General features: G+C 38.0%; 1 protein-coding gene across 1 annotated transcript in view; it reads right to left on the bottom strand.

Annotated features, from left to right (window-relative positions):
* Positions 1-12444, bottom strand: part of ak5 (adenylate kinase 5) — a 127422-nt gene that overhangs the window by 94649 nt on the left and 20329 nt on the right. The window contains exon 5 of the mRNA XM_012853030.3: positions 11594-11707. Within this exon, the coding sequence (XP_012708484.2) occupies positions 11594-11707 (114 nt within the window). The remainder of the gene's footprint in view (positions 1-11593; positions 11708-12444) is intronic.

Consider the following 12444-nt stretch of genomic DNA (forward strand, 5'->3'; position numbering starts at 1 on the left):
CGACCTTAAAAATCCAGCAGCAGCCAAGTGACTGCGGACAGATTTATGCTCAAGCAGAGTTCATTGTGGCAATCTCAGACCTCTAGGGTGCCCCTCACAACAAAAAAACATATATGTATGTATGTATGTATGTACTGTGTATGTATATATATATATATATATATATATATATATATATATATATATATATATATATATATATTAGGGCTGGGCAAGTTAACGCGTTAATTTCGCGTTAATTCATTAGACTATTAACGGCGATATTTATTTTATCGCGCATTAACGCATCTTGCTCACATGCTTTCAGTCAGTGTCAGTCAGCACGCGCGCTGACTGCAGCAGCAGTCACGGCAGCACTCTCCCGCCCCCCCTCCCCTCTCGTACATGGCTCAGCGGCGCCAGCCAATCAGCACGCAGGCTCAGCCTGGCCCGCCCACTCAGCTTTCACACAAACTTAGCAAAGAAACAGCTGAGAGAGACCGCAGCAGCGAAAAAACATGAACAGAGGAAGTAGCACCGTTTGGCTTTATTTTAATACCGTAAATGAAATCAAGCTGTATGTTTTGTAAAAAAAGCCGGTTAATTTCAGTGGAAACACAACAAATTTATCTAAGCACGTGAAAAAACATGAAAACGTCGAGCCCCAGAAACGGAGAGAGGAGACGAAACTTCTCTCATTGCCCCGACAGACCCACAGACTGACGTCTCTGACTGAGGCGTTTCAGTCCTCCAGGGAACATCCAGGTAGATCAGTGGATGGATGGATGGATGTTACTGGAGCCCACACATAACATGTAATTAAGACCTTGAAAGAACCCAGTACATATATTAAAAACTGTTATTTAAGATAAGATAACATTAGCTAATCCTTTTTTTATCCCACGACGGGGAAATTTATAGGATTAAAGCAACAGGCAGGTGCACACAACACAGACAAAATTACATAAGGATTGAAATATATAAGAGGTGGATTAGCGAAAAAACACTGAACATAACATTATTATTGTTATTATTATTATTATTATTTAATTGTAATAATAAAATAAAAACCCAAAAGGTCAACAGTTTCATGATACATCAAGCTTAGGGACTGGCTAATATACAGCAGGTCAAAAAAGGCCATATTTTGGCTGCAGTGCTTGCTGTTCTCTTATGAAGAAAAGATCAACTAGTGCACTAAATTCAATAGATGGGTTGAAAATATCCAGTATAAAATAGGTGCTACAAATGTTACAACACTTTTGTTCATATGGCAGCAGAACATTAAAATAAAAGTGCTCTTTACACTACTTTTGAATTCATTCTTGGAGTTTGTAAATACAATGCGATTAATCGCGATTAATCAGGGCGATTAATCAGGGCGATTAATCGCGATTAAATATTTTAATCGATGCCCAGCCCTAATATATATATATCTCGAAACATGATAGATTTATATATATATATATATATATATATATATATATATATATATATATATATATATATATATATATATATATATATATATATCTCGAAACATGATAGATTTATTTTTTTTACCAGCCGTCACAGGTTCAAAATCCAAAAAAACAACAATCCTAACTGGTTCTCCTTAGCCTAAATCCCGTTTTAATAATCCCGTTTTAATCAGTTTAGGTGTTCCTTTCTGTGTTATTGCCACAAAGTTTAGTCTCATTTGTGGACTCCTGTTTATGTGTAATATTCATTCGTTACATTAATTGTGTATTTTCACTTTTAAAGACATATTTCACAGAGTTTTCTTTGCTGACGCTTTTATATGGGGTAAGATAACAGTCAATATAAATGTATGCCTATGTGTCTGAATTTGTGATGTAGGTCAATAAATGTGAATACATTTAAAATTTGTTACTTGTCGTCAGCTCATACATGGGACAGCCGATGTTTCCTCTGTGAAAACAACAAGTTTAGAAATTACCAATACAAGTTACAAAGCTATAACCTTTGAAACAATACAAGTGCAAATTTACCAGTACGAATCGCACATTTACGAGTAGAAATCTACAACCCCTGACAACGCTGCTTAACTCCGTACCAGCTGGTGGCAGTAATGCACCTGAAAGTTGTTCACCATCCGCCATTAAACAAGAAGAATTGGAAGAAGACAGAGAAAACAGAACTTCGTGAGAGTTTAGGTCTGTGAGATGAAACATCTGATGTCATGTATCATTACTGCCATCAGCTGGTAAGGAGTGTCACAGGGGGTTGTAGATTTGGGATTTGCACGTGTATCGTTGCAAAGCTGTAACTTTGTAATTTGTATTCGTAACTTCCAAACTTGTATTCTCTCGGACGAAACATCTGATGTCCCATATGTATGTATGAGCTGACAGCACTGAGCTATATAATACACTGGAGTGCTGATTTTGCCGAAAAACTGAAGTCACTGGCCGCCATCTTGCTACTCCCTACTCTCACAGAATCCCATAAGATTTGGTTGCAACAATAAGCAGTTTTCTGGCTCTGTGAAAACGTTTCACAGGTAATTGTACAGTCAGTGGATGTACCAACACTATCAACTACTAGGGTATGTGTATATGTATATATATATATATATATATATATATATATATATATATATATATATATATATATATATATATATATATATAAATGTATACACATATGTAAATATATGTTTTTGTATATTGTTATTTATATATTTATAAATGTTAAATATATATATTTAAAGGAATAAAATGCAAAATATTTCAGCACATGACTTTCTCAGTACTTGATATTTTTAGAACATAACATAAAAGTATATGGCATTTGACATTTTAAAAGTCTTAAGCCCCCCCTGACCATGAGAAAATCATCGTTATTCGATGCTGTCGCGCACATATTCCCTAGTTACAGGGGGGAAATAGGGAGTACCAATATGGCGGCTGGTGGCTTCAAAGCTACTCGTTCAAACAGACGGTGATTAGCACTCCAGAGTATTATATAGCTTAGTGGCTGACAGCAAGGAACAAATACAAATTTTAAATTTATCCCTGTTTATTGACTTACATTTACAAATTCAAAGACCTACACATTTGTTTTTATTCACATTTATCTTACCCCATACTTTGATGCCAGTGGTGCAAGAGTTGGAGAGGTTGTACGGTAACTGACAGGTTCCCGGTTCAATCCCCTGCTCAGTCGTTGTGTCCTTGGGCAGGACACTTCACCCGCATTGCCTGCCGGTGGTGGTGGCGCCGTTGTATTACAGCCTCGCCTCCGTCAGTCCGCCCCAGGGCAGCTGTGGCAGCTAACACAGCTCACCCCCGTCAGGGTGTGAATGTGTGACTGACTGTAGTGTGTCAGACTTGATAAAGCGCTGTACAAGTACAAGTCGTGTATATTTTCTTTTAACATCCTTAACATTCAGTAATGCTGTCTTATCTTTTCTTATCTGTTCCTCCACTCCCACTCGTTCTCTCACATCTGACAGCCCGTCAGTGCCTCGTCTCGTCTCGGGACAGCGCTGTTTGTTTTCTGCTGTGCTCCCGAGCTTCAGAGACCACCCTTTAATAACCAGTTGTCCCTTTATTCGATTGCAAATGCGAGGCCTGCTGCTTGCCTGCGTTAACAGCCAAGTGGGCATCAGCTCCTGTCTACTCGTCAGTGACTGTTCGAGCTGTTTTTGCACGGTCGCCTGGACACGCCTGCAAACAAAAGTGCAAGCCCGTGTTATCTGCGCGTTTTCATCTCCAGCGAACGTCCCTTGGCACCTTATCTCACCTCGGGGTCCATCTGCAAGGCATCAATCACCCTTTTAGGAACCAATTCAAGCAGCAATTCCAATAACACCGAGCAGATACAAACAACCACGTCAACTAAATTAGATTTGAGAGATCATTGCTTGTGAAGTGCGATTTAGCAAATTACGAGACGAGGGGTTAAATATCTGACTTCCAGGCTCCTTGAATATTTGTCTCTATGTGTTTATCTTTGCCGTTTGCACTCTGCAGATACGCAGTTGAGGAGATAAAACTACGCTTAATCACATCCAATCTGCTTTACGCTTTAAACCGCTGGAGTTGCTTAATATTCCCCTGATAATATCCAATTTATGAGCTACATCAATGAGGCAGCAGTGCCTAACTGCAGAGGTATTGTCTCCCTTGTGCTGTACGTGTTCCAGCCACAAACTATATCATCTGGTTTATTTGTTTTGTTCCCTCGGGCGGCTTCCACACAGGGCGCTCATTCTGAGAGGAATCTGCTGTCTCATAACACGGAGCGGGGGAAAGAGCAGCGGCGACGCAGGAGCTCTCGTTACGGCAAGATGTTATCACCTCACAATAACGGCGAGAGGACGTCCAATCACCACACAGACAGGGACATAACTTAGATGTTGGAGAGGGCTGCTGTCCACAGAGCTAGCTGTGTTGGCGTTGGGCTGAATAGCGCACAAAGTATGACGGCAGCACTTTGTCGTGCAACAGAACACGCGTTTCAGGAAGAGCAACTTTTAATCTCATTAAAATGTGCGCATGTTGAAGGGAAATGCTGCCTATAACCAGGTGACCTAGATCCTCAGAAAGTAATGCGTGTTAGTCACATGTAGGTAGGAGTAAAGAAAATGTCTGTGGAGCTGTGGTGCCGTGAAAATGTTCTGAAAGTCACAGTTTGGTTCTTGTCAAACTCTCTGAAATGTTTTCTCCCGCTCTTATTTTCCTGCTTCAAGGACAAAAAGAAATCAACTTTGGGGACTAAATATTAATTTGCTGCCAAGTAACTGGACCCATGAGAGGGAGATATTCACCGCTATATGAATTATACCATGATAATTGGGGACTGGTCAGGTGTTTTTCTAGAGTGTAAAAGTAGCACCTGTTTAATCTCAAGCCTTCCAGAAGTTTTTATTTTAATTTTATTTTGCCCGTTTTCTGTTTATTTGTCTTTTCTGCTTCCATCTTATTATTATTATTGCTATTATTATTATTATTGGAATTTAAAATTTTGTACTGTAAATTTTGGGTTTCTCTGTTCAATAACTTTTGTATCCACCTCTGCCACTTATCCTATCTGCTTTAATTTGTGGTAAATGTTGACAGAAGGTTGTGCTAAATGTGTCAAATTGGCAGAAATTTCTTCACATTGAGTTAGTTTTATCAGTTCAAAACAGTCTATAGTTCATACTTTCTGTTACCTTTAACTGTAAATCATAATTATCAGTTTATAGTCAGCTGCTGGGGAAAGAAATCGAGCAAATCTTTCTTTTAAAAGTGATATTTCAGGGATTTTCAGGGTACTGAGACACAGCTAAAGAAACACCATGTGCATCATAAAGAGACTATTAAGAGAGCTGCTATATATGCTGGTTATACATCTCTCGGTTGTTATTGTTTAAATCTCAGTGAACTTTACACATTTCCTCTGATCTAACTCACTTTCACAGTGTTGTATGAAAAAAAGGTTTATGGCTAGAGCATCTGGTTGTAATCCAGACCGGAGCTGTCATCTCCCCTCATGCCATCAAGAGAACGAGGAAGACCGCATCAGCAAAGTCCTGCTAGCATTGAGCTTTCAGCAAATCCATATATGTAACAATGTGAAGTAGCTGAGAGAGAATAACTTATCAGTTATAGGTTTATGGCTGAAAACCACGGCTAATAAGTGATATTCAGCAGCTGAGTCAGACCTATGTAGACACTGGTGGTGGGAGGCGCTCCCACTCAGCGTCTGCTGGTGTTACGATCCTGTTCCACAGTGAAAACGCTCATGAGAAGAAGAAAAAAAAACATCAGTCCAGGTAAATCAAAGTCCCATGAAAAAACCTTCTCAGGGTTCAGATAGTTGAAGTGTACCTTTAAAATGTACCATTAATATGTATTGCAGTAACTCACAGCAGTTCATTGGGCAGGAACCTCACATGAATGTCTGCTGTAAGATGTCACCTATTTACTTTTCTGTCACAAATGGGGGGGGGGGGGGGGGGGGGGGTGCAATCAAATCTTGTCAGGGACACATTTTCTGTGAATACGCGAGTTAATCCACATACTCCATCTTCCTCCTACAGTTCGTAGACACGTGCGTCAGGTTCCTCTTTTTTCCGCTGCTCTTCCTCCTCTGCAGGTTTCTGTTCCATTATTACTTAATTCCCAGCAGAATTATAAAGTGGGCAAAAAAAAAAAAGACATTCATGTAAGCTAAAGAGTTGACTAAAATACAAACATGATTAAACATTTAGTAACTGCAAGGAAGCAAACTTAGATGTTTAGGATTTTTTTCTATTCCTCCACTCAGAATCTTCTCCTGAGGGGTTGTAAGATTCTCTCTCCTCTCATACATTCAGATTTATCTGCACAGCATGCTACTGAATCGTATTTTCCATTCACATTTGCACCTTCATGAACTGTTTTTCATATTTTGTGGACTACTACACAGCATCAGCATCAGCAGCAGCAGCAGCAGCAGAAAAACAAACTGAGGGGACAAAATGTGTCAAATTCAGTAATGCACATAAGAAAGACTTTGGAATGATATTTATTCCCTTTTAAAACAGCTCATATTGAGCACAAATATGATTAACCAGCTCTTTAGTTTTCATTTAATTGTATACTATCTGTATTTGTTAGTGTATCTTCATTTAAAAGCCTCGACAACAAAACACGGCAGTTTGCTTTCAGTTCATTAAAACGGTTTCTGATTGTTGGTTTTACCGAAAATGTTAACACACTGTTCAGGGAGTTTGGAGCCGTTTCTGATCAGTAATATATTAGTGTTGACGGTTTTTATATGTGGTTGGTTCCCTCTAACCACCAGGAGCAGGCTGCTAAATGCTCTCGTTATCCTGATAAATATGCTCTACAAATATCAAAAGCTCTCTTTTATTAGACTCGTCTAATGAGATAAAGAAGTAATAGGACACCAGATCATAATCCATATCATTATTGTGAATTTAGCTATTCTTCTGCTTGTTGCTGCACATCCTTTCCCCTAAAGGGGAAATGCATTTGTGCAATTTGGCAAGTGTAGCTAATGATCTGCTATCCATTTATAATGCAAAGAAAGAGTGTTATTCTTTCCCACTAGTACTGGGTATCATCTAGGATGAGCCGATACGATACGATTCTCGATATAGCCCAGCTTGACTTGACTTGACTACAATATCGATATTTATTACTTTCAAATTAATGCTCAAAGTCATTCAATCAACAAAACCAGCCGAATATATTTATGTTCAATTTATTGAACAATGCATTCAATATTCAATGTTCAATGCATTTAAAGTATCACAGAAACCAAAAATGTGCCCAAAAGTCTGATTTTAGGGACTAAGGTGCTTCTAAAATCCTGTCGTCTCACTTGCACTTCCTCGCTGTGAACAGTAATGCCATGATGTAATAACGCCCCCTAGAGGTTGGGAGGTATGTTGATATTGAAAACCAGAATATCGATATTAAATCGTTTTTAAAAACATCGATATTAATCTTTGTATCGATTTTTATGCACGGTCGTATTTCCTGCTGTAAAAAAAAACCCCTATGTAATGCTGTATGGGTCTTGAGGGTCAGAAGCCGAATTACCTGCCTGCAAGACAGTGAGCTGATAAGCAATAAAATCACTACATGCAATAAAATGCAAGCAATGCAACCGGTGGAGAGGTTGACTGCTCTGTCTTTATCTTACTGAGTTGCGTTTAATCTTGTTTGTGTTATCCTGTTCGGGGATACCGGGAGGCTGAAGTTTTCCAGCTATCACTACATGAGAGGCGAGGCACATCTTGGACAGACTGACAGTTCACCACAAAACCCAAGAGTCATACTTAACACCTTTTCCCCCCTACACACTCTGCAAGGAAGGACAATTCCCCCATTTTACAGATGTTCGACGTAAGAGCACAAAAAGTCTTTTTCACAAAGTCCAATCATAGTGAGTCTGGCAAAGCCATGCACTTCATTATTTCGTCGGGTTTCTGAGCATTGAAGACGACTCGTTAAAGGCACAAAATGGGCTGGGTGTCTGCAAGAAGGAATACAGCGTGAAGAGTGACAGTGAACCAAAATAGAAACATTGCGAGAGAGACGGCTAAATAAAGATTTGAAGCCAAGTGGGAAGATCTACTGTATAATGAGTGCAAATAGAGAATCTAACTTACACTTCACTGCTTCTGAAAGTGACAGCACATTTGCAGTCATGCGTTCATAAAACATAATGAATTTTGTAAAAAAAAAATTAAAGAAAAATTATTTTAATTTTCGAACCAGCTAAGCCAACTTTCAGGATCAAATTCTTCAATGTATCCCATTAATAGTGTGACTGTGTGTTATTTTAGGTTTTTACATTTGTAACAGCAATGTGGGGTTTAGGAATTGCAAATCTTAGCAGATATGTCCCTGAATGGGAGCGTATTTTCATGCATCTTAACATGCATCTGTATGCCTGAACACTATCTGGTGTCACAGAAGGAATACGTAATGTAGTTCCTGAAAAAGAAATGGCTCTTTGCATCAATCCTCAGCTGACATAAGCAGACCGTGTACATCCAGTTGATTAGCTATGGCAGCCCACTTTAACAGGCCTTTTTACATGTTGTCACAGCAAAGATGATATATTATAGCAAACATTTAGTAGGCAGGCCCTCTGTGGATCAAATCCGCTCCATCCTAAAATGATTAAATGTCACCAAACAATGGCCAAAAATGACTTTAATTGTTCCACTTTAGCAAAAAAGGCTGGAAAAAACATGTTTCCAATGACAAGCCCAGTTCTTGTTTGTGTTTATCTAAACTCAATTTTTACCTGATTGTAGCTTATTTGAGCGTAGTTTAGCTTTTTTTTTAATCTCAGCTTTTTTATGTTCGCTTATCTTGGCCTTACCTATCTTTGCTCTGCTTGTCTTACATGGGTTTAGTTGAGCTTATTTTTTACTTTTCCTAAATCAGTTTATTTTATTTTTAACATTTCTTTACTTAGCTTAACCATCTTAAACCGTCTTGCCTTTCTTTTAGATTGGTTTAGTTTAGCTTATTTTATGCAACCCCAGTCTTTATTATGTTAGGTTATCTTAGCAAAGCCCATCTTTCATGGTTCAGTTTAGATTATTTTAGCTTTTCTTAAGTTATTGTTTCTTAGCATCTGATCTCAACCCAGAACCAGTTTAACCTCTACTCTAAAAGAAATTGCCTGTGTTTAAAAGAAAGGGATTGTTCTAAGAAAAAGAGTTTTTGGTCTTCAAGCTGTAAACCTTAAGTATCAACATTAATGGCAATGAACTCTTCAAATATACTGCTTTGTGTGTTATGAATCCATATAATGTCTGGTCGGTAACAACAGCAGTTTAATGATTCCAGTCACGGGTGCAGCCAATGGGATCTCAAACGCTGTTGCCAGATCTTGCGAGAGAAACAAGCGACCAGCTCTATGAAAACAAGCACCAAAAAAAAGCCCAACTAGCGTCATTCTATATTGTAATAAAATATTAATACCCACCGCGGCTTTTCCAAGCCCAATAAGCACCTTCACTTTGAAGAACAAGTAAAAAAAAAAAACACAATCTGCAACTCACAAATTTTACAAGCAACTTTAAAAAATACAAGCCTAAAATTGCTTATAATAAGCAGACTTGGCAACACTGATCTAAAAAAGGGTTGCAGATCTGACTCACAGTATCCAGCCCAAAAACAACGTAAACCCCGCCCAACTCCAAAACAACCAGCCCAAATCTCAACCTCTCTTTAAAGAGAACTATTGAAGACATAGTAAAGAATGTGCATTTAGCACACAGCTGTGTGCACTAAAGCACTAAAGCAATTTTAATTTGCTTTAGTGCAGCTGCACTAAAGAAAATAAAATTGTACACCTACAAGCTGTAGCATCCTAGCTCATTCTAGGGATACCTGCTGATTATAGGGCGACTAAATTAATGGACAGTGAGTTAAGAGGGGCAGAGCTGGTAATAAGCAGCAGCTCTAACATGCTGACATAAGCCATCATGAGTGGGGCTGGTGTGAACTCATGACAGCGCTGATATGGGACGTGACGCACAAGCAGTGACGAAGCAGCCGATGTGACGATGAAGGCACGCTGACTCGTTTATTACTTCAGTTTCAGACACAAGCAAAAGAAATTCCAGCCTGTACAGAAGAATAATAGGTTTATCTCAGTTAAAAGCCAATTTAAAAAAAAAGACCCAAAGATAGATAAACACATACATACAAAATTATAATTAAATTAACAATTTGGACGTTCTTTTTTTCAGAAAATTGTATCGTTTCTCACCAAGAAAACCTCAAATCACATTTTGCTTATACCAAACGATAAATCAAGGCTCAAAAGTTAAAGGCTTTAAGTATTAAAAGGAGTGGAAGTCAGACAATCAGAACATCTGCCACTTATAATCAATTTAAAAAACAACTCAAGAATTGGTTCATAACAAATCACATCTGTCAATATTCTGAATAACAAGCACCTTCTCCTAATCCCATCATGGGACCACCTGTGTTTTTTCCATCAGCATGAACAATTAATTGAGTTTTAATTACTACGTATACCTTTTATGATAATTAAGTGCAGTTTCCTTGTTATGTATTTATTGTTTGTATTGATTGCATTGACAAATTTGTGTAGTTTAGTCATTTTAACCTACCGTAGTTTGTATAAACTTTGTTTTGTTGAGCGAGACAAATTGCGCTTTGTCCAGGGACAACAGATGAAAAATAGCCTTTTGGCTAATTCTGGCACATGTACAAAATGTTAATTAATGTGCATTGTCCCTACCAAATAAATAAATAAATCTAAATCTACTGGAATCTAAAGATATTCAAATTCAGATATATGGAGCTGCCATCCCCCTGGAAAATGATTCAGGGAATCTCTAGATGACATTTCTGACAGACATAATTTTGCTCTAATAGGATTAAGTCCTTTGACAAAAAATATAAACAAATATGTTTTTCTATTAAAAACAGAATAAGTTATGCACATTGGCTGTCACCAATTTTAAAGTAATATTCTGTTTCTACTTATATGCCAAATGCAACAAAGACTCTTACAAAACTGTGTTATTTTAAACCTTAAAAAGTACTTTTGTCAGTGCAGATCTTTAAAGCATTACTGCTTGGATATCAAAGTGTCTAAATGTCTTTACAGTGACCACATGATGTTGCACAGCTCCTGAAATCAAACAGAGGACATAACCAGTGGGGTTACACAACCCACAGAGCAGCTGATGATGCCATCCGCAGATCTGAGGCAGAAAGCCGAACTGGAACCGGCTCATTTACATACAGTATTAGGCTTGCAGCACATAAATACAAATATGAGTTTCTGGTTATTTCTGAACGTTTTCACAGCAGCCTTTACTGATAATGCCACAGGATAAAGTCAAACACCTTCTTTCCAATCACTCTTAACATGTTGTGGTGCTGAAAGACACCATGATTGGCCTCTGCAGGATAGCAGCTGCATTCTTGTGCTTGAGAGTTAAAACAACCTCCATGAAATTCATGTGTGATAAGAACCCTTCAGTGGTGAATAATCCTATTAGGGCGACTGTAAATGTAAAGCTGGAAATATCATCTGACACAAGGATGAAAACACCTTTTGAGGACAAATAGGACGAGTAAGAGAGACTCACTTGGTCTTCAAAGGACAGAGCTTGTCCAACATCTCGAGGGAAGCCATCTATGACGATACCGTTGGCATCTGGGATCTTCATTATCTTCTGTTTGATCTCAGTTATTGTGGTTTCCTGGAAGAAATAACAAAAGCAACATGATTCATGATTACCTTCAGCCAATGCCTAACACGTTAAAGTCAGAAAAGCAGTAAACTAGATTTCTGCCATATCTGCAGGGAGGTCATTAGGTTTCTGATCAATACAAATAAGGAAGGGGTGGATGAGGGGGCATCCTCAGGGAGAGAAACCAGCAACAGATTATAAATGAGCTAACAACAATTTACACTGCCTAGCAAAAAAATTAATCCTCCTTGAACCTTCAAAATCTTTATCATACTGCATCCAGCTTTAATGTATTTTATTCTGCTTGTTTGTGATAAACCAACCCGGAGTGGTGAAGTGTAACTAAAATGATACATGGTTTGTGATTTTTATTTCATAGAAAATCTAAAATTATTCTATGAATTGTTGAACAACTCTCCTGAGACAAATAGTTGAACCATCTTTCCCTGTAATTGAATAAGAAAGTAGAAAGTTGTGTCTTTAACAAGTCTAAAAATTGACATTTTTGTTAATTCTTCTGTGCAAAATACAATAAACTCAGTAAGATGGATGGAGAGGGACAGTAAAAATAATTTTCAATGTTTACCTCAGATTTTGGGCTGAACTTTAATTTGATTATTCTAACATATTAGTACAATTTCATCTGAACTATTCCATCGTAACTCTGGCTGTATGTTTAAAGAAAACATATGATGCAAAATCCATTTTTTTTAGCGTTTAAATATATTTTGGTGTGCACTCGGAGT

The sequence above is a fragment of the Fundulus heteroclitus genome, chromosome 6 (assembly GCF_011125445.2).
Source record: "Fundulus heteroclitus isolate FHET01 chromosome 6, MU-UCD_Fhet_4.1, whole genome shotgun sequence".
Lineage (NCBI taxonomy): Eukaryota > Metazoa > Chordata > Actinopteri > Cyprinodontiformes > Fundulidae > Fundulus > Fundulus heteroclitus.